Source organism: Caenorhabditis elegans, chromosome II (assembly GCF_000002985.6).
Source record: "Caenorhabditis elegans chromosome II".
In the NCBI taxonomy this organism is placed as follows: domain Eukaryota; kingdom Metazoa; phylum Nematoda; class Chromadorea; order Rhabditida; family Rhabditidae; genus Caenorhabditis; species Caenorhabditis elegans.
Genome location: NC_003280.10, coordinates 2742721 through 2764810, shown reverse-complemented (window position 1 = coordinate 2764810; position 22090 = coordinate 2742721). Strand labels below are relative to the sequence as shown.

Sequence of the window (22090 nt, the reverse complement as noted above, 5' to 3'; positions counted from 1 at the left end):
TATTCCTGTCATCCGCTGGTTTTGTGATGAGTGGCCCTTGACTCAAAATAGACCAATAAAAACCTCTTTTTTTTTAAACAATTAAACTCATACAACACCCATCACAATTAGAGCCAATGGCGACTCTTCAGGAGAAGCCCGCTTTGCCTGTGTGAACTGAAACAAGAACTGAATGAATTTCTCTGTAAAAAACCCTTTTTGGTTCTGAGGTTATACCAGCTACCTGTAAAGCACAATTTTTATATCCATAGCTTTACATGTATCCAATATCCAAATTGAAGAAAATAACGGTTTTATTCAAAAAGAGGTTAGCTCGTATCTGGGGCATGGTACAACAGCCTATTGATCATAACAATATAAGAAAATTAATTAGAATTAGTAAGCTCATACAAAAAAAATAGAAACAACACCACTACCATTTCTAAGCAGCCCCCAGCTCACAGCAATTTGCTTCCCATCGCTTCGCGTAATCATGCACAAGTCGCCACTTTTAAAGTTGCCGTCTCGAGGTACAAATGCTCCTTTATCCGAACACATTAAATGTTGGACACCTTTCATTATTAGCGCCATGTCCCAAGTTGGTCTTTCATTAATTTGCAGAAACTGAGCAGATGTCAGTGTTTGATTTGATCCATTTAACAAACTTTTGATGAAAATGTTCAAGTCTTTGGAAAACCAGTTGCAATTGATCAAGTGTAGAGTTGAACTGTTTATGATCAATACATCGTTTAACTGGAATCTCTGTGCCGGGGGAGAATCGGGAGGTGAGGTCGAATTGAAGTTGCGAGCAAGTATTTAATGACTCTCTTTTGCAGATTCCCAGTTGAGCTTCTCGTTGAGTGAAATATTATTGTATTGAATATTACCGAGTGCAGTTGTTACAATACTGTTTGACCACGACGAAAAATCAATTTTCTCAGCTGCCAGTCTTTTCATCGCTTCGCATACTTTTTTGCAGTTTTCCAGGCCCACGGCGCCATGAATATCTACATTGGAAATTTTGCTATAATTGAATAGGGCTTAGGCTTAGGCTTAGGCTTAGCCTCAGACTTTGGCTTAAGCATAGGCTTGGGCTTAGGCTTAGGATTAAGCGTAAGTTTAGGCTTAGGCTTAGGCTTATGGTTAATCTTAGTCTTGGGCTTAGGCTTAGGCTTGGCGGGGAGGAAGAGAGAAAAAAGAATTCCAGAAAATTCAAGAATTCAGGGAAAAAAACCAAAAATTAGACACTCTCACGTCTAACAAAAAATCATGAAAAAATATCCGAAAATTGCCCAAAAAAAGCACCAGATTAAAAAAATGAGAGTTGGATCAATAAACAATTTATTCAAAAACATTATCTACCAAGAATTACAATATGACAACTTTCTTCAACAAACGTCCAGACCAGACCAAGGCTTTTTCCATTGTTCCGCGTCGCCAGAAAATAATTCTCATTTTCCCAATCACCTCCTCGAATCACGTGTTCAAACTGCGGCGAGTACACAATAAAAGGAACATCCTTCATGGCAATCTTCTTGTTCCAAGGTGTGCCGCCAATTTGGATTAATTGAATATTTTCCAGCATTTGATGGGATCCATTGATCAAATGTTTGATGTAAATATTCAAGTCTTTGGAAGAAATTTGACAGCTGATGAGTTTCGGTAACGAGCTGTTTATGATGAGTAGATCATTCAAAGTGAGCTGGAATCCAGGACTAATAGATGCAAACGAGGCCGATTTGAAATTCTGAAGAAGTACTTCATGGGCAGGCATAGGGGCATTCCGGCTAGGTTCAGAAACAAACAATGCATCATTGCATTGAATATTAGTAACAATCTTTTCCTCAAGACTTCTCGAGCATGCGGCCAATCTGATTGTCTTCACTCTGAACTCCTTTATGACTTTGGAAGCATTTATGCAATTCCCTTCATTCATTGTTCTATAAACTGAAACTGTGTGAATCCTCGAGCACTTGAATACCTCCAAAACGTGCTCCACCCAATCTCGAAACCGAAATCCAGTCATTTCCCAAACGACTTCAGTTTCGGCAGCGATTGCTGTAGTGCAAGATTGCAGGTTCCATTGGCCGACCGTGTTCTTGTAAAAAGTCAGAGAAGCCTGCATGTTCAAATCTGCACGTTGAAAGTCTACAATTAGGCGAATTGAATCAGACACATCGATGCTAATGTATAGAGGATCATGGTTTAGACGGGTAACGGCAGATTTTGATGGTTTAGAGCATAACGAGATGGCTAGTCTGAAAAGAAAAAAGAATGTTTAGATTTTTATTAGATTTTTATGTTTTTTATGGCGAAATTAACATGAAAAACTCACTGATCGCCAAGTGGCATATGTTGGATAACATCTTGAATTGATTTGCTAGGGAGACGAAGAATTGGGAAACTGGTAGCCATGACTGTGCAGGGAGACACAAATGAGCAGACGGACTGTCGGCTGGGGATGCTATTACGATCGATATTCACACAGTGTTTCAGAGAGAGGAGATGATGGGCCTTAGCAGACAATATCGACACTACTTACTCACTACGTACTACGCAAATAAGTACTGACTACGGAACCGAATTCCTGGTGATTAAAATATTCGATAAGATGTTTTCGAAAAGTTCGAAAAATGCCAACATGTTTCGTGCCTACGTGCCTACGTGCCTACGTGCCTACGTGCCTACGTGCCTACGTGCCTACGTGCCTACGTGCCTACGTGCCTACGTGCCTACTTGCCTACGTGCCTACGTGCCTACGTGCCTACGTGTCTATGTGTCTATGTGCCTACGTGCCTACGTGCCTACGTGCCTACTTGCCTACGTGCCTACGTGCCTACGTGTCTATGTGTCTATGTGCCTGGAAATGTCAAAAGTGAGCTAGAAACTTCTAGTTTTTTGAGTTTCGGTCGAAATTTTGTGAGGATTTTATTTTATGACGCAATTAAATTTAAAAAATACAACAAAACAAAGATTCATACAAATTGCATTCCAATATAACACTTTGCATCGCTCAAATCCCACTGCATAACCAGCTTCCATTCATCGCCTTGACGTATCCTAAAACTACCTCGAACTGGATACGTATCGTTCGGAGATGTGCTCGGCAAGCCTTTCAGCACAACATTCATATTCCAATTTGGTCTTTCAGAAACTTGAAGAAATTGAACATCTTCCAGCAATTGATCGGGCGTATTAATCATAGACTTGATAAAAATATTCAAATCTTCGGATGACAATTTAGAATCTGTCAGATGCAGGTGGCAAGTGTTCATGACGAGAAGATCGTTTAGTGTAAAATGACGTCCTGAACCAACACTGACATAGAAGACCAAACCGAAGTTCTGAATCAGCATCTTACGATTTGGCATCAAAGGAGAATCGGCGTGGCGAAAGATTACCATAATCTTGTGTCGAATCATCGCGACGACACTTTGCTCAACATTCTCCGAACAATTGATCAACTCAACATTCATTTTCAGGTCGTTCAGTGCTCGGCAAACATTGTTGCAGTTCCCTTCATTTGCACTGCGAAAAACAGTAAATACGGGTGTTCCCAAGCAATTGAAAACTTCCAAAATGTGATCAATCCAGTCCCGAAATCCGAATCCTTCTTTCAACCAGACACGCTTAATGCCATGCTCACTGTCAGAAGTTTGAACTGACTCGCAACGTTGCAAGTTCCATGGGCCAGTATTGTAGAATGTCAAATATTTTTTGGCGTTGTTGGGTGACTTAATAATTAATAAACAGAGTGATTTTTCCACTGTAACTTGAATTGTTTGAACATTAAGTTTGAGTTGTGTAACACGAGATTTTGCTGCTCGGGAGCATAATGAGAAGGAAAGTCTGGAAAAATTTATTTAGTTAAAGGTGGTGTAGTCGGAATTTTTTATTGTTTTATTACACTCTGGAAATTGTTTAGAAACACCGAATTTCTTGAAAACTACTCAAAAAAAGTTTTAGCGGCTCAAAAAATAACCTAAAATTAGTTAAAATTTGAAATTATTCAGACTTGCCAAGTGGCTGGAAACTACCTTTTTTGAAATCACCGTCTAATTTTGGACATACAAGTTAATTATGTTGGATTTTTCAACTCGATTTAGGTAAAGTTAAGGCCGATGGACCGCCAGAAGTTACCAAATTTTACCAAATGTTGTGATCCATGGGCTTTAAATATACCTAAATCAAGTTGAAAATTGAAAATTTGAAAAAAAATTATCTGAATAAATGAAAGTATAGGGAAAGATGCTCAGCGGACCAAATAACCTCCTAAACTCGCTAAACTGAGTATCTTCCAACTGGCGTATCTCAAAAAATATACTTTTGGAAAACAAATGTTTTACTAACAAAATGATCAGAAATATTTTTTCTTTTTATTAAATCAACTTTTATTTTAGTACATCAACTATTTGTAGAGTTATATAGAGTCAAAGCCATTTTACCAAAAATCACGAAAAATTTTGAAAACTTTTTTGCTGAACCCGTCATAACTCAACATTCATTAAATTTTAGACAAGAAACTTTGTTGCATAGTAACAAAAAAATATTTCTCCACATTTTATCAGTTTCAAGATTTTTGATATTTTCATGTTCCGCCAAGTCCATCTCCCAAATCGTCCTCCGCTCCGAAAAATGAAATCGGACTTTTGCTTTTCGAAAAATGGACGAAAAAATCAAATTGCGATTTTCGGGTCGAAAAAAATATTTTTAGAAAGCTGAGAACACGCTATTTACGAATTTCATGTTCATTTAAGGTGATTTCTTCTTTGAAATGACCTAAAAATTAAACAAAAAGAACATAATTTTAATTCTCACGTGAAATGTTTTTATTCGCTTATTGAAAAGAATTGAAACACTGAGCAAATTACCAAATAATTACACGTGAGAATTAAAAATATGTTCTTTTTGTTTAATTTTTAGGTCATTTCAGAAAAGGAATCACCTAAAATGAATATGAAATTCGTAAATAGCGTGTTCTCAGCTTTCTAAAAATATTTTTTTCGACCCAAAAATCGCAATTTGATTTTTTCGCCCATTTTTCGAAAAGCAAAAGTCCAATTTCTTATTTTGGAGCGGAGGACGATTTTGGAGATGGACAGTGTTTTTTGAAAGATTTTTTAGAACATTGTAGAGACCTCAAAAGAACGATCGTTTTTCAAAATTTCAAGTCGATACGTTGTATATGAACTGTTTTATGGCGGAACTTGGATTTTTTCAGAAAACGGTCTGTAACTCGGCGGAACATGAAAATATCAAAAATCTTGAAACTGATAAAATGTGGAGAAATATTTTTTACTCATTATTCAACAAAATTTATTTTCTAAAACTTGATGGATTTTGAGTTATGAAGGGTACAGCAGAAGAGTTCTCAACAATTTTTGTGATTTTTGGTAAAATGGCTTTGACTCTATATAACTCTACAAATAGTTTGTGTATTGAAATAAAAATTGATATAATAGAAAGAACAAATATTTCTTATCATTTTGTGAGTTGAACAATTGTTTTTTAGACTAGTTTTTTTTTGAGATATGCCAGTTTGAAGATGTTCAGTTTTGCGAGTTTAGGCGGTTATTTGTCCCTATGAGCGTTTTTCTCTATACTTTCATTTTTTCAGAGAATTGTTTTCAAATTTGTATTTTTCAACTCGATTTAGGTACATTTAATGTCGATGGACGGCCAGATTTGGTAAAATTGGGTAACTTCTGGTGATCCGTGGGCCTTAAATGTTCCTAAATCGAGTTGAAAACGTAAGATAATTAATTTGTGCGTACAACATTAAATGGTAATTTCAAAAAAGGTTAGTTTCTAGCCTCTGACAAGTCTGCCAAATTTCAAATTTTAACTAATTTTAGTCGTTTTTGAGCCGCCATAACCTTTTTTTGAGAAGTTTTCAAGAAGTTTTATTTGAAATGCGGGCTTTTCAAACAATGAAAACTCTAAAATAAGTGGTTGATATATGTAATAACTTACAGATTGCACAGTGGCATATTTTGGATAACATCTTGAATTGTCTTGCTAGGCAGACGAAGAATTGGGAAACTGGTGGTCATGACGGAGCAGGTGACACAAATGAGCACAAGTGGAGAAGGGCAATGGTGGACGTATTATTGATTATTCAATCAATAGTAATCCGATTTTGGTCTAAAGAGCTCACGAGGTGAGCGGACAGCCTGCCGGGACACCCTTCCACCTGCGGGGACACATGCCAAAATTTGTTCTGCTGAAATCAGCTTTTAGGCTAAAAATTTTTTCTTTGACCTAATGTAGATTAATGCTTTACAAATACATGGGAATATGTATAGCAGAGGTGTGCGGCAACTTTTGAATTTTGCCAAGCTCGGCAAGTTTCGCAAATCGACTTTTTAAATATCTGCTGGGTACGGCAAATTCTTCAAATTTTCCAAGCTCGGCAAATTGGGCAAATTCGGCAATTTTGCGGCACACCACAGGTGTAGCGTTTCAAAATTCTTAAAATACATACATACTTCCGCTGGCTTGGCTCTTCCTTGTCACCCAATTAATACGACACTTGATTGATTTTGCCTAGACATTTAAAATGAAATAAAGTTGCGCTCCATTGAGCTCACGGTTTCCAAAAACCCCCTACTCCAAAAAGTAGACCTTTATACTTCCGTGCTCATGAGCTTCTTACTAACCTTACTAATCTCTTCCCTAATAATTCTCACATCCCAAACTGGCCTAAAAATGTTAAAAATGTGGGGTTCGGTGTCAGGGGTGCTGGGTTCTAATAAATATCTGAATCTTACCGACTGTATGAGTGACTGCTTGGCGAATCCGGAATGTGCAGTGGTGACATGGCGCGTGCCATTGTATTGTGGAGTTTTTAAATTAGTAGTACCGAATACTGATAGCCTTGGCATCATGAAAATTACTAAGACTGGAGAGGAAGATGGGACTGTTGTGGGGATAAAGGTAATGCCTTGAGGAATCATGATATTTCCAATTAAAGTTCTATGAAAAGTTTTCAGGCCCAACTAGTCTCCGGCCAGTGTCCATCGCTTCAAAACAAGATCATTGCAAGCCTAGCCCCACCACAATCATTTCAAAACCAACTCTTCTCATATACTTGGAGCAGTGACATTAATGGATGGTCTGTCACAGAATGCTCGACATCAATCATAGTTCGATCCTCCAGTGTGACCTTGTGCGTGAAGATCACAGGCTCTGATGTTCTAGCTTCTACTGGCGGAGGAGTTACACAACCTGATGCTCAACAGAGCGTGGAGAATAAAGGACGGCAAATAATTGGTTTAGCGTCGATGGAGGAACTGGAGTTTATATCGCAAGCAGGAGTTTTTTGTGAGTTTGGAACTGAATTAGGTATCCGGGTGTGTAGCATCAGTTGATCCTTTCAGTGGAGTCTTACTGGATTGGCGGAAAAGCGAGCAACTGCTTATTCGGGATTTGTTCGGTGAGTATAGCTATTCTTGTTTTTTTCCTGAATCCCACTTCCTAGACGATCACCTGGACAGATAGCTGGATCAGTTCCAGCACCTATACATCAATACCGTAAGTTGACCTCTATCATCCGAAGATCCTATACCTTCCAGTTCAGATCATCGGTCCCGGATCCTTGTCTGGCAGTGGTAAATGGAGAGGTGGTTGGTCGGGATTGTAACGAGAAGCTGAGGGGAGCCTTGTGTGCCTGGCAGATACTTTAAGTAGCTAAAATAAATGTTTGTACTTTCATGCTAAAAGTTTCCATGCCAACAGAAATTTATAACCGTCTTCACTACTTGAGAACCTTACCTCCTTGAATTCAGTTTTTAGTTTTTTCCATATTTCAAGCATGTCGCTCCATGTTTGGTTTCTGGTATTACTATGTCAGTCCTTACTTCTAAGCTTATCTGCAGAAGTTAACAACGGCAATAAGGATGGAGTAGAATCATTTAAAATGATAAAAGTGCATGGAAAGGTGGCTTATCACTCCCCAAGCACCCAGGGAATTCTACTGGAAGTCGGAGAATGTGTCCAGAAATGTTACGAAAATGAAGATTGCATTTTGTGTTATATGAACGATGGCTACTGTATGATTTATCACTACAGTTCTGAAGGAGCAATTGTAGCTTTAAAGGTGACTTTAATGATTGAGTTTTTATAAAACTTCACGCACTACTTTCACTACTTTCAAAGTATAATTCCTGGCACACAATGTCCCAGCTCGCTTGACTCAATCAGCTTTACTGGAACCATCAGCTTCGTAACTTATACTTGGACCGAAACTGACTCTAGATGGTTTCTAACGAAAATTTGTCCAGAGCCGTGGCAGAAATTCCAGAGACCTGGATCCGTGGTGATATGCACTAAGAGTGTCATAATAAAACCTCGCGAAACTACACGGGACGATGCGAAAAACTATTGTGAGAAGTTTGGTTGGAAAGTGACTGGTATTGCGACAGAGGAGGAGGTGAAGAAGATCGGTGAGTTTTAGAAAAACCCTGAACACGTGTGAATTTAGTGTTCAGGAAGTAACAGTTTGTTTTGGCTTGACGGATTTTCGACAAAATGTGATGAGTCTGGTTGTGAGGTAGATATTAAATAAATCAAAGTTACCCCGTAATGTCAAATTTTAGAAGTATTACTATACCGATGGCTATACCACTGATGGATATCTTGGCACACCACAGTAAGTTGAACCACTTTTCGTGTGATTTGAACAATCGGCAGGGTTGCAGATTTCTCGTTTCGCCAGATGTGTGTTTCATATACGATAGTTACATTATTAGAAATTATCCATGTAACATTAAAATTGATGGAGTACAGTGTGGATTCAGAATGCAAAGCTAGTGCTAAAGGATGGTTTTTGTGATAAGCAGTCTGTGTTACCTTAGCGGTACCAAATGTCTAAATTTTTGTCTTTTTGTCATCCGCCGTTTCATTTCGACGGCTTCTCTCTATCTTTTTTTCGAAACTTCATTTACTGGGGAATATTGATTCTGTAGTTTTTGTTGTAATGAAGTTTTCAAAAGTTAGGAAAAGTTGCAGAAATGTTCCATAACACAAAAAATAAATACCGAAAATACATTAATCGAGAGCCAAAGCTTAAGCCTGAGCCTAAGCACTGCTATTACTGTTTTTTCCAACCCCGGCTGTATGAGTCTGTTGAAAAAAATGGTAAAAAATGTTTATTACAAAAAATAGGCTCCATTTCAAAATTTCCTGCACTTTCTTGATTATTTCGCGAAATGACACAGGTGTCCGGTGACACTCGTAACGTGAGCACATCTGAAAGTTTACTCTATTCACGTCGATGCTCTGGGACAAGACTTACTCGATAGCCTTTTTATTTGCAAAATGCAGATCATCGCTGTCCGCCGCGTACAGTAGAGCACAATTCCTAAAAAAGTTCGAACTTGTTTTAAAATGTTGAAAAGTTAGCTTACTTGTTGTCATTTGGGTAAGGAGGAGCATAATCTGACCAAGGTATCGGGCTGGAATCAGTTTTTAGGTCGGGAAGTATCCATCTCCAGTTGTCGTTCTGAAATTGTTTAGGGGAACTTTTCAGATTTTCCTTTAGAAATCAACTCACACTTTTATCATCGTCTCTTATAAGTCCAATATGATAGTAATTGGTAAAGGTGTGGGGCCAAACAATCTTACTAAATCTGGAGACCTCTTTGATAAAGGCTCGTGAAGGTATCGTCATGAGACCATCTCCTCCAATATCCGAGCAGTTTTTAGCCGCCTGGTCATGAGACATCCATGAAATATATGTTGAATTTTGTATGATAAGGTGAAACTCTTTTGAATTTTCAGATAATGTAAGCAATCGAGTCACCTTATAACACCCACGAACTCCATCGATTTTGTGTGCATCAGCGTCGTTGCAGTACTCTCTAGGTGTGAACTTCTGAAATCATTATCAGGAATATCCGGGAAAACGGGACACCCCGAAAGCGGCAGAAAGTCGGCGCGGACATCAAACTGAAGCGCGGATGGACTCCTTACAAGTAGGGCTCCCTGCTGAGTTAATGCGGGCCTCACACCCACCTCACGCCGACGCCGTGGCCCCGTTCGGGGTTCCGCGCCGCACTATACATGCGGCGTAGGTGACGACGTGAGGCCGGCGCGGCGACCTCATGGGAGCCTTACAGAGGTCAAATCGCAAAGGTCCCCCCTGAGTCTGGCCACCTGACTACTCGTCCTGAAGACCGCTTTACCTGTGTTGCACCTAACACCAACTCACAAAATCAGCCAGCAATTGCTCTGTCTTGTGCGTGCACGAGTTCTCATCCAACTTCATCTTTATCACCATCCTCTTCCCATCAGCCGCCGATGTCTTATTCCAAAACTGCAGTCCATCCTCCTCCGCATACCAAACACATTTTCCAGCGTTCCAGGCTCCCACCAAACATTTCGTCTCGTTATAGCACCAGCGTCCCAGTCACTAATCGGATCGGAAATGGTTCTAGGGGGGGACTGAAGCTGGCCCAACTTCTGCGTACTCCTGGACCATGGTAACTAGGCAATCAGGAGTGCAGCCATCAGCATACGGTCGGAGAGCGGTCCAGTTTCCGCAGCGAAGGTCGTCCAGAACGGCGCGGCCTGAAAATTTAAGCGTGCACTATTGGGCCTAGGGGTTGTTAATTAATTGGGCCCGGACACCGATCACGGATTTCTGGCTTTCCTCATAAATTGAAATGGAAGAGTTTGCCGAACTAGGCCATTTTGGGTCGGTCATATCGGGGGTAGATTTGCGGCGCGTTGCGTGTCGCGTCGCGGCTCAATTTTAGTTGGAAGACTAAATGCATTTGTCACGTGATGTCCGGCGGCGATTGTCAATGGAGCGAGAAAAATTCAATGAGGAAGACCAGACCCCCGTGACCGATAGTAAAAGGCCCAAGTCAGCTATAAATGGAGCAGGCCGTTGGTCCGTTCTAGGTCTTTTAGAGAGGCCGTCTTGTCCAGACGCAGAAGGGGGGGGGGGGGGGGATAAACCCAAGGAAAACTAGCTCCTACTGTATTTGATAGTCCAGCCATCCGCCGCCGCGTTAATTGTCCACAGGTAGTGTTGAGTGTCATTCGAATATATTTGCTGGAATCATATGCTCATATTACTCAGCTTAACCCCAACAACTTACATATTTCTTCCCATTCAACAAAAGAGCCACGTTAAGCTTACAGCTCGGTTGCTCGGTGAACACGCGGAACGCCGTCAGTCCTTCCCCGCCGGAATCGTTCCGTTTCACTTTTTCCACCGAATTCCAGAGGAACAAGTTACACGGCTCCGATGGGCTCTTCTGGCTCGCGACAATGCAGTCGAATATTGCCGAGCACTTTTCGATGCATTCTTTGAAATTTTTGACTTGGACACTGGTCGAGTTGGCGTAGTCATCGGGCTCTCCGTGGACGGTTCCGAATTTGAAAGAGGGGCTCTGAAATTTGTTAGGTTGCAACATGGAGCCGCGCGATGCTCCATATAACAGGGCAAACTTACATGACTGCTCCCGGGAGCCTCAGCGGCACTGGAAGCCAGAGCGCAAAGGGCGAATATAAGAATGTTCCTCATTGTTTCAGGAAAAGCTTGATGCCTTGGGTAGACTGACGCCAGCCCGCACTTTTATAAGAACCTATCAGTTCTCGTTGTTTATTGATTTTCCCATAGTTTATCGATCTTGTATCTTGTCAGATTCCCTCGAAAAGGAAAGGAAGTGCATTTTGTTCACGGAAGTAAGAAAATCGAGTTTTTATGTGTGCAATTTCGCTCCATTGCGAATTGCCGGGTCTCGCACGGAAATCACCAGTTTCCCACTGAATAATACTTTTTTAATCATAGTTTCTTGTGTTTTCTATATAATTTTCTTTTGATTTTCAACCATTCTAGTTTTGGAAAGCTAATATATCTCCCGAGCCTCGATTTATTATTTTTTCTCAAAAAAAAACACTAAATTTTGCAATTTACTGTATTTACGTTGTCTACCGAAATGAAAATTTCATCCTAATTTCGATTTTTCGATCTAAAAAGTTCGAATTTCTTTCCAAAATAAGCGAAATTAGCCATTTTTGCTATTTGAAAAATATTCGCCTTCAGTGGCCTAGGTTTCCACTGCTAGGCCACGCGCAATCGCGCCCCACCGCACACTTTTCAACGAATTAAATATCAATTTTAATTATTTTTGTGCATTTTCCATGGATTTTCTTCATTTTTTCTGCAAAATTTTCCGATTAAAACGTTAAAAATTAAATATTCTCTCAGAAAATGACCGCCAGCGAACGTGTCGTCGTCAAAGAGCTCTCCAGCAGTCTTCTCGACATGAAGGTATCGAATTTTCGAGTTATTTCCCATTTAAAACTCGATTTTTCTTGCAGTTCATGCTGAAAAAGAAGAAGCAAATCGAGACGAAGGCAGCGAAGAAGAAAGAAGCCAAGTTGGATCAATTAATCACCGAAAAAGAGGCAGAAGCGACGTGCTCCACGGAAATCCTGAAATCTTCAGAGCCAAAGCTGGAAATTTGCTATGATTACGCAAAATTGGAGAATTTAAAGTTCGGACGCCTGTCTTTTGGTGGTTTTAACAAAGAAGTCGAGGTAAAATTCAGAAAATTAGCCAAAAAAAAAAACAATAAATCAAGAAATTTCCAGCTTCTCATGGAATATTACGAAAAACTGCAAAATGGAATGCTTTCCGACAGCGATGACGACGGAATGGACGTCGACGACGAGGAAATGGCGAAATCGTAGGGATTTTGAGCTAGAAATTCGAGAAATTGAGTGAAAAAATGTGGAAATTTGCAGATTGGGAGGTCAAAAGCTGGCGGCGCTCGACAAAAAATCGCAGAGCAAGCGGGAACGACGTCAGGTAGGGTAAATAGCTGAAATTCTTGGATTTTAACCGATTTTTTCCAGCAAAACGAGCGGAATGAGGAGACAACCGGCGGCCGACGCTTCAACATCAAAGATATCCGAAAACGATTTGCCGCCGATGACGTGGCAGATGCTCCGGAGCGAAAATTCATGAAACCCGCCGAGGATTGCTGAAAAAATTTCATTTTTTCCGATTTTTTTTGTTAATTTTTGTTGTTTTTCCACTGAAAATTATTATTCATTTCATATACTTATATCGATTTGTTCTGGGGAAATTTCGGAATTATTGCAATTTTTCAGGGAAACCTGGGAATGAAGTATAGGGCGCGGATTTTGAGATGAGAAGCCGAGGAGATATGACAATTCGTGGAGAAAGAGATTTTCGAGAAAAAAACTAGGAAAAAATCAAATATCGGAAAAAAAAATCCAATTATTTATAGCTTTCGTCGACAATTTTCACGTATCCATCGTCGTCGCCGCTGCACTTGAACTCGACGCTATTCATCTTGTGACCCCAAACTGCGTGGGAGTCGTTCTGAAATTAATTTTTTTTGCTTTAATTTGTGAAAAATCGAGTTTAGCGGCAATGAATTAGTCTAAAAAATATTAAGAAAAAAATTTAGCCTTCGTGCGGACTCGAACCCCGGACGTGAAATTGGTAGCCGGGGCGAAATTCGCACTGAGCCACTCGGGCAAATTTTTTTGAAAAGTACTGGAAATTGCTGGAAATTTGATTTTTCCAAATTTCTTTCGATTTTTTGGGAAAAATATCTTTATTCAGGTTTTGATAGAGTTTCAGAGAATTTTATCAATTAATTTTTAGAAAATTTTCGAATTTTCTCAGATTTATCGATTCTTCGAGAGAAATTTGGAAGATTAATTTGTTGTACAAATCCTCAGTCCTCACTGTAAATGACTAGAAAAATGCAAATTCTGCTTAACTCTTCGGAAAAATAGAGCAAAATTCGAATTTTTCGGTGAAAAGAACTCATTTTTTTTCACTTAGAACCTCAAATGAGCATGGGAAACAAAATTTCATGGTTTTTAGTACGGAAAATCACATTCTACGCCCTTGAATTACTCTAAACACAAGTAGAAAAAAAATTTAAAAAAATTTATCCCCAGTGCGGACTCGAACCCCGGACTTGAAATTGGTAGCCGGGGCGAAAATCACACTGAGCCACTTGGCCAAAAGCTTGAAAAGTGCTTTAAGTTTCAGACTCCAATTTCTCAAAAACTACCCTATCGATTTTTTTGAAAATTTATCAGAATCATCCCGAAATCTTTCTCTTTCAGAAAACAGCTTCAAACTCGAAATAGCTCATTCGGTTCCAAAGTTATACCCGTTTGACCTACCTTCGAATAAATTTTCGACTGAAACTCGGCCTTCATCTGTCCCTCCGGAGCAAAATTCACCAGAAAAATGAGCGGATGTCGGGTTCCTCGCTTCGAAATTTCTGCTCCTGCAGTGTTCCAATTGCCGGAAAAAACGCCGATCTTCTCCTTTGTCACCTCCAAATCGTTGCCGTTCACGTTGATTCGGCTGAAATTTTTGAAGAGATTTTTTGGGGGAAATTATGAGAGAAAATTGCAGAAAATTGTCGAAACTTGTCGAAAATTGTCGAAAATTTCAAAAAATTTGCCGAAAATTCCAGAAAACTTCCCAGAAACCCAAATTTTCCGAAAAATTTGCCATGGACTAATTCAACCACGTAGATTCCGAATTTTAAACTCAAAAATTGCTTACGTCACTTCGGTTGCCGGTTTTGTGGTCACTTTCACAGAGTACGTCTGATCGGCACTCCATTTGAGGGTCCGCAGGGCTCCGTCGAATCGGTGTCCGTCCATTTTAAAGGCCAACGGGTCGCCGCTGTCGAATTCTCTGAAAAATTGGATTTTACGAGATGTCGAAAGTTGTCGAAAATTATCGAAACTTCCAGAAAATTGCCAAAAAAACTCACTTGACGGCCAGCTCCACTGTAAACGCGTACTTTGTCATAGGTTGTCTGAAAAGTTCAATATTTTCTCCAAAACAAATTTCAAAAAAGCTCACCGCCGCTTCATTTTCACACAGTCTGTGGAAGGAATTGAGTAGATCAGGACCATTTTTTTTGGAAATTTTCAAAACTAGAATTTATATCAAAAATTAAATTTATCAGTACTTTTATACTACCAATTCCTTCCGCAAATGTGTGTGGGATGAGAGGTGAAGTGATAAGAAAATGAGTCAAAGATAAGGAGGAAATGTAGCGAAAACAATAGTTTTTCACAAATTGATAGTAGAAAACTGTAGAAAGTTGCCGAAAGTTTTTGAAAATTGCCAAAAGTCTTTAAAAAGTTGCCAAAAAAATGCAAAAAAGTTTCAGAAAATTGAGATAAATTGTGGGAAGTTCTAGAAACTTGTAGAAAGCTGCCAAGAATTTAAAAAATTTTTTTAAAGTTTTAGAAAGCCGCCAGAAATTGCCGATAGTTGTAGAAAGCTGCAAAGAATTTCAAAAATATTTCCAAAATCGAGAAAAGTTCTAGGAAGCTTCAAAAAAGTACCAAAAATTCGTAAAACATTGCTGAAAGGTGCTCAAAGTTGCCTGAAGTTTTAGAAAATAGTCGAAAATTTTGAAAAGTTGCCAAAATTTTTTTAAAGTTCCCGATATCTACAAAAAGTTCCAGGAAGTCTCCAAAATCCAAAAAAAATCTAGGATGATTCAGAAAATTACCAAAAGTTGAAGAAAGTTATTTAAAAAAATGTCGAAAGTTGCAGACAGTTGCGGAAAATTGTCGGAAAGTTACTGAAAAATGTTCAAATATTTTGGAAATTTTGTCAAATTACCCAAAAATTACCCAAAAATTGACAGGAGTTGTAGACAGTTGCCAAAAATTTCAAAAAGATTTTTTAAGTCCAAAAAAATTCCAGGAAGTTTCAAAAATGTGCCAAAGGTTGCCGAGAGTTATTTATAAAATGTCGAAAGTCTTTGAAAAAATTGCCTGAAGTAGCAGCAAGTTTTAGACATTTCTAGAAAGGTTCAGAAGATTGCTAAAAGTTGCCAAAAATTGTCGAAAGTTTCAGAATGTTGTCCAAATATTTCGTCGTCTGTCAACTTGCTAGTAAAGTTGCCAAAAAAATTTCCGAAAGTTGCTAAAAAATTGCGGGGAGTTCTAGAAACTTTACAAGAACTGACCACATTTTTGGAAAGTTCAAAAGTTTCTATAAAGTTGCCAAAAAATCCCATATTTTCAGAAAATGTTGCAGTTGTTTTAAGTATTTTAATTCTAAAAAAACCAAACCACCCTATTAAATTGTGAAGCTGCTGGTGCAAAATGAAGCTGAAAGCGCAAAGAGATATAAAAACCAAATGAGAAAAGACGTGAGAGAGAGCGAGAGAGTAAGAGGCCAAAAAGAAATCAAGCAGAAGCTTCATGCACTCTTCTCCGTTGTGCACATCCGAAAAGTTGCCGAAAACCAAGCACCGAAATAGTGCTGAGAACTGAGAGAGCACTGGACAGATGGCTAGAAGAATTTGGAGAAGAAGCTGTCCGTTACGAAGAGGTGACGTCTCCGCAAGCTGTCTGCGTCTCTTTTTTCAGATTGGCTCACTGAGCAGTAGAAGCAGCTCCAAAACTGCTATTATACGCAACGGAAGTGGAGAGGTGGGAGAAATAGAGCGAGAGAGAGAGACGCAGACAAGAGAAGATTTATTTCGAAACGAAGATTTTCATATCAAAACAAACAAGAATCAACAAACAAAAATTTACCAAAATTAGTGGAGCAGCTGGGAGAGTGGAGGAGGAACCGGGAGTATCTGAAAAATGAAATTTATTTAGTTTTTTGTCGGCTGCTGAATTGCATGGGCCAGTTAAGTGTCGGCTGCTAAGCTAAACCTATATAAACCTGTTAGGTGTCGGCTGCTAAGCTCCCAGTTGCGCTGCTGAAGCTAAACTCGTGAGATGTCGGCTGCGCATCTACTAGGAAATCCTAAATGTTGCCCTACACAATTCTTGAAACCGACAAGGAGTCGGCCGCTGAACCTCCTACACTCGGCAAAAGGTTGCTGCTTAACTGCACAACCCCGTATAGTGTCGGCCGCTAAATATCTGGGCACTCGCAAAGTTTCGGCTGCTAACATCATGCTATGGAGACCCGCAAGATGTCGGCTGCTCATCTTTCGGAATCGGTAAGTTGTCGGCTGCTCATTTTCCAACCCTTTGAAATTCCGGCTGCAAACTGTCGGCAGCTACGTATCGTAAGCTGCCGGTTGCTAACCTCTCGGAACCCCAAATATGTCGGCTGCTACGTACCGTAAGCTGACGTCTGCTAATCTCCTGGACCCCGTTAGATGTCGGCTGCTCATTTCCCGGAACCGGTAAGTTTTGGTGATAGATTTGAAATGGAGGGACCGGTAGTTCATTTGGCGGTGTTGGAATCGAGTATTTCAGAATTTCCTGGGCGATGTGACATACAAAATTTTGAGTTTCAGATGTAGAGTGACTGGAGTTAAAGTTCCGAATCCTCTGAAAAAAGTATCTAATTTTTTTTGGCGTTACAGAGCACCTCAGGCAGCTCCCGGTCACGCCAATCCGGCCTACTTTCCAGAAGCTGATAACTTTGAAGACTGAGCACAAATTGGCCTCTCTAGGCCTCACTGTTCTGACCAGTTTTTGGGAAAGATTTTCACTGGAAAGATCTGAAATCATAGAATTAGAAGTAAAATTGAACGGGCAAAACCCTAGGTTCTTCCTTTTTTGATTTTGGGCTCGGGGATAGGAGAGAAGCTTGTAGACGAATGAAGCTCAGGGAAGACGAAATTCGGGTCCATCGCGGTTTCAATGACGTCTGGAAATGATATTTTTCGTAGTCTCGATTTAATTTTTGTCCATGGGAACTTTGAAAAATGAAAGTATAGGGAAACAAGTGAGGCTCTAGGTGTACTTCAAGGGTGGGCGGAAAACGATTTTCCCCGTCAAAAGACGACAAATCGGCAATTTGCAAAAACGAAAATTTCCGGCAAATCTGCAAATTGACAATTTGCCGGTTTCCCAAATTTGCCGGAAAAAATGTTTGCCAAACAAAATTGTCACCCACAGTGTACTCTCATCTCGACGGACCAAAATACGTCCTAAACTCGATAAACTGAGTTTCTTCAAACTGGCGTATCTCAAAAACTACTTGTTTAATCAACAATTGTTCAACTAACAAAATGATCAAAAATATTAGTTCTTTCTATTACATTGATTTTTTTTTCAATGCACTATTTTTTGTAGAGTTACACTGGGTCAAAGCCATTTTACAAAAAATCACGAAAAATTTTGAGAACTCTTCTGATGCACCCTTTATAACTCAACTTCCATTGAATTTCAAAAGATACATTTTGTTGAATAATAAGTAAAAATTATTTCTCCACATTTTATCAGTTTCAAGTTTTTTGATATTTTGATGTTCCGCCGGGTTACAGACCGTTTTTCGAAAAAATCCAATTTTGCTCATAAAACTCTTCATATCCAACGTATCGACTTGAAATTTTGAAAAATTCTCACTTTTTTGAGGTCTCTACAATGTCCTAAAAAATATTTTAAAAAACACTCTCCATCTCCAAAATCGTCCTCCGCTCCAAAATAAGAAATTGGACTTTTGCTTTTCGAAAAATGGGCGAAAAAATCAAATTGCGATTTTTGGGTCGAAAAATATATTTTTAGAAAGCTGAGAACACGCTATTTACGAATTTCATGTTCATTTAAGGTGATTCCTTTTCTGAAATGACCTAAAAATTAAACAAAAAGAACATATTTTTAATTCTCACGCGTAATTATTTGGTAACTTGCTCAGTGTTTCAATTTTTAAATGCAAATTTTAAAAAATTTCACGTGAGAATTAAAAATATGTTCTTTTTGTTTAATTTTTAGGTCATTTCAGAAAAGGAATCTATTGAAATGAACATGAAATTCGTAAATAGCGTGTTCTCAGCTTTCTAAAAATATTTTTTTCGACCCAAAAATCGCAATTTCATTTTTTCGCCCATTTTTCAAAAGGTAAAAGTCCCATTTCATATTTTGGAGCGGAGGACGATTTTGGAGATGGACAGTATTTTTTGAAAGATTTTTTAGGACATCGTAGAGACCTCAAAAAAATGATCATTTTTCAAAATTTCAAGTCGATACGTTGGATATGAAGAGTTTTATGGCGCAAATTGGATTTTTTCAGAAAACGGTCAGTAACTTGGCGGAACATGAAAATATCAAAAATCTTGAAACTGATAAAATGTGGAGAAATATTTTTTACTCATTATTCAACAAAATTTATTTTTTGAAAAATAATGTAAGTTGAGTTATAAAGGGTACAACAAAAGAGTTTTTAAAATTTTTCGTGATTTTTAGTAAAATGGCTTTGACGCTGTGTAACTCTGCAAATAATTGGTGTATTGAAATAAAAATTGATGTAATAAACAGAAAAAATATTTCTGATAATTTTATTAGTTTAATAATTGTTTCCTAGAGATGTAGTTTTTGAGATACGCTGGTTTGACGATACGCAATTTTGCGAGTTAAGGTGGTTATTTGGCCCATTGACGCCCGCTTACGCCCTTTTATTCAAACTTACAGTTCATAATTTCATCAATTTGACGAGATTGCTTTTCGGTTAGTGGTACATTCTCTTCTGGGTCCATTTTCTGTAAATTATAGGTTTTTTTTGTTGATTTTTTAAAACTGAATCTGATGAGCTAGCTGAAAATTGTACGCTAGAAATGTAGAAAGATACGAATAACTGGAATAGTTTGAAAAAATGAAAAAAAAAATAAATTAACCGGTCTAACTCTGGAACTAAAATAGCTAGCAAAAAATTTTCAACTGACAAAACCTTTAAATTTTTTGTAGAATAATATTCCTTTTTTAAAACCTAAAAAAAAACACAAAAATTCTAAAACCGTAGCAGGTGTCCACGAGTTGGCAAACTCGCAACTTTTGGCGCGACTTGGCACCCTTGGAGAGGACAGAGGGGTTCAACAGATATCATAACATACATTAGAGACTATAGGCGATATATGGAGACTGTAGACACGCAGAGCGGCCTGGAAAATTAGGAGAAAGGACATATGAGAGAGTACCATTCGTTTTTGATCGGCAGCTTTCTGTTGTTGGATATTTTGAATTTTTTGAATAATTTTTGTAATTGGTAGTTTTTTCTGCAGAGTTATTATGCTTTCTTGTCTTTTCTTGTCTGAGATTAAAAAAATATCAAAAAAGTTTGAAAAATTATTTTATGGCACTTTAGTACTCTCAATGTCTATAGCCATAACAGTTTTTTTTCGAAAAATTAATCAAAAATTGCCCATTTTATAGGCAAATTATCGGACTTTTTGGGGGTCCTGGGATAATGGCTTTTTCGATATTTTTATAGGTATTAGCTTAATTTCAATTGTAGTTTTTTTGAGATGTTTTTTTTGAAACATTTTTTTTTTCAAAAACTCGGCTCCAATCTAAATTTTATTTTAAATATAATTATGTGTGATAGAATTTTTTCAGTACAAATACCTTTAAAAAAATGAAAAAAAAACAAGAAAAACAGAAAAAAAATTTCTGAAAAAAACCAAAAAAACCAGGAGCCAATAAATGGGCGGAGCCTAAGTGGGGCGAAATTTCCTATAGTTATTATGTTGATTGATTACCAGTCATGATATTATTGAAAGAATTTTTTCAAAAACCCTCAAATTAGGCTCCGCCCACTTATTCGCTACTTTTATTATAATCGGATTTTAGGGGTAAAGTTCTGGCAAATGAAATTGTTTATTAGAACTTTTTTTTGCACCCAACCATTTTCCAGTATTCCTCTCTCATATTTCAAATCAGTCCCCTTTTCTATTTTTCCCCTCTACTTCCGCCCGCAGCGGGCCAGGGGGCCACCGGCGATGGAAATAACAGTGAGTCATATGGGAAGGGGTACGGTATAGGACGGTAGGGGGGCCGGAAAAAATGAATTTATGTGTTGTAGGGTTATTGGGAATCTACTCTAAAAGTCCAGATAAAAGTGAATTAAAAATTTGTTTTCCAAAGTTTTTTTTTTGAATTATTTTTTCGAAATTTTTTTTTTCCAAAACTTCAAATTTTCTCCTGAAAACTTTTCCAGGCAATTTTTTATTTCATAGTAAATCTAAACCGTTATCCAAACATAAAAACAAAAAGAAATTAATGGAGTTCCTGAATAATAGTTCCATTAAAAATGTGTGTTTTCTTTAAAGTGTTGTAATGTTTTTCCGAATATTTCGTCCATTTTATCACATTTTTAAACATATTTTTGACAATTTTTGAAACATTTCTACATTTTTTTGATTATAAAAAGCATATTTTCGAGTGAAAAAATTTTTTAAAAATTTCTGAAAATTTTCATTAAAAAATTAAAAAATTAAAATTTTTTTTTGAAAATAAAAAAAAATTCCAAATTTTCTCAAAATTTTTCAAATTTCCATTTTCCTTTTTAAACTATCAGCACTCCTACTTCAAATTTCCAATTGTCAATTACACTTTTTGAATAAAAAATCATGCGGGGTCATACAGTTTCCCACGGTGAATTGTTTCGGGAGGTGGGGGGCACATGTACATTCTGCTCGACAACCACACTTTTTTTTCATATTTTCTGATCATCTCGTATTATTGATTTTTTGCCTTTTTATGTATAGAGGTGTTAGGCATTTGAAACATTTAAAAAAAATCATGTTCCACTTGTCCGAGAGGAGTACACAAAGGCTTCAGTTCTGGGACATGGTGCATCGACAGGAAGCTTACTAACACGGGAGTTACCTGAAACTTACACATTCTTACCTAAAAATATGATTTAACTTGCCTATTACAAAAAAAACGTGTACTCCTCTCGGAAAATCGAACTTTAAAATTTTTACTTACTCGGTAGTGAAATTGAAAAATTTTCCACATTTTCCATATATTTTTTTTTTAATCCGGCTACTTTAAAACTATTAAAAAAACGTTTTCAAACTATAATAAAACAACAATTTTAAGTTTCGGCTTGTCCGAGAGGATTACACGGGTCGTGCGGCCAGTTCTGGGACATGGTGCATCTATAGAAATTTCACTGGAACTAACGGAATGCGCGTTGAGCTTGTGCTGTTTGAAAATGATAAAAGTGGAAAATTTGAAAAAAAAACGTTCAAAAAACTAACATTTTCCCTGTGTACTCCTCTCGAACAATCGGATTGAAAAAACTCATATTTTCAAATTTGAAATTTCTACTTATCCTAGAGGAGTACACGTTGGCCAAAATTTATTTATTGGTGTAAAAACT

The 22090-nt window shown here is 38.0% G+C and overlaps 6 protein-coding genes, 1 non-coding gene and 1 pseudogene across 9 annotated transcripts; 4 read left to right on the top strand and 4 right to left on the bottom strand.

The window, feature by feature from the left end:
• Positions 1 to 1097: 1097 nt before the first annotated feature.
• Positions 1098 to 1154, top strand: F29A7.9. The gene has a single exon (NR_050907.1). It is a non-coding gene; the product is annotated as an Unclassified non-coding RNA F29A7.9 (non-coding RNA).
• Positions 1155 to 1303: 149 nt separating this feature from the next.
• fbxb-106 lies at positions 1304 to 2403 on the bottom strand (the record flags this gene model as incomplete). Of its 2 annotated transcripts, NM_001393024.1 has the most annotated exons (2): positions 1304 to 2237; positions 2315 to 2403. In NM_001393024.1, 2 exons carry the CDS (start codon positions 2392 to 2394, stop codon positions 1334 to 1336), a joined length of 984 nt encoding a protein of 327 aa, NP_001380191.1. The 2 variants fall into 2 exon arrangements, with proteins under 2 accessions (NP_001380191.1, NP_001309552.1); NM_001322719.1 differs by lacking the exon at positions 2315 to 2403 and having other exon boundaries at positions 1334 to 2104.
• Positions 2404 to 2901: 498 nt separating this feature from the next.
• On the bottom strand, positions 2902 to 6039 carry fbxb-107 (F-box domain-containing protein). Its single transcript, NM_001377734.2, has 2 exons — positions 5953 to 6039; positions 2902 to 3828 (listed from the first exon to the last, which is right to left on the bottom strand). The coding sequence occupies exons 1-2, from the start codon at positions 6030 to 6032 to the stop codon at positions 2955 to 2957; spliced, it is 954 nt and encodes a 317-aa protein (NP_001364750.1). The 5' UTR covers positions 6033 to 6039; the 3' UTR covers positions 2902 to 2954.
• Positions 6040 to 6756: 717 nt separating this feature from the next.
• Positions 6757 to 7664, top strand: F29A7.8 (C-type lectin domain-containing protein; the record flags this gene model as incomplete). The annotated part of the gene is made up of 5 exons (NM_001348626.1): positions 6757 to 6915; positions 6972 to 7302; positions 7359 to 7414; positions 7460 to 7512; positions 7559 to 7664. The coding sequence occupies 5 exons, from the start codon at positions 6757 to 6759 to the stop codon at positions 7662 to 7664; spliced, it is 705 nt and encodes a 234-aa protein (NP_001335512.1).
• A 128-nt stretch (positions 7665 to 7792) lies between these two features.
• Positions 7793 to 8790, top strand: clec-120 (annotated as a pseudogene). The gene is made up of 5 exons: positions 7793 to 8077; positions 8282 to 8423; positions 8469 to 8530; positions 8577 to 8629; positions 8679 to 8790. Coding segments are annotated over exons 1-5 (654 nt in total).
• A 2161-nt stretch (positions 8791 to 10951) lies between these two features.
• On the bottom strand, positions 10952 to 11512 carry F29A7.3 (PAN-3 domain-containing protein; the record flags this gene model as incomplete). Its single annotated transcript, NM_061949.4, has 3 exons — positions 10952 to 11038; positions 11085 to 11378; positions 11441 to 11512. 3 exons carry the CDS (start codon positions 11510 to 11512, stop codon positions 10952 to 10954), a joined length of 453 nt encoding a protein of 150 aa, NP_494350.2.
• A 687-nt stretch (positions 11513 to 12199) lies between these two features.
• Positions 12200 to 13070, top strand: F29A7.6. Its single transcript, NM_061948.4, has 5 exons — positions 12200 to 12262; positions 12313 to 12531; positions 12586 to 12680; positions 12739 to 12802; positions 12850 to 13070. The coding sequence occupies exons 1-5, from the start codon at positions 12203 to 12205 to the stop codon at positions 12979 to 12981; spliced, it is 570 nt and encodes a 189-aa protein (NP_494349.1). The 5' UTR covers positions 12200 to 12202; the 3' UTR covers positions 12982 to 13070.
• F29A7.4 (CB1 cannabinoid receptor-interacting protein 1) lies at positions 13036 to 14813 on the bottom strand. Its single transcript, NM_001377733.2, has 4 exons — positions 14769 to 14813; positions 14555 to 14689; positions 14164 to 14350; positions 13036 to 13342 (listed from the first exon to the last, which is right to left on the bottom strand). The coding sequence occupies exons 1-4, from the start codon at positions 14804 to 14806 to the stop codon at positions 13238 to 13240; spliced, it is 465 nt and encodes a 154-aa protein (NP_001364751.1). The 5' UTR covers positions 14807 to 14813; the 3' UTR covers positions 13036 to 13237.
• Between the last annotated feature and the right edge of the window lie 7277 nt (positions 14814 to 22090).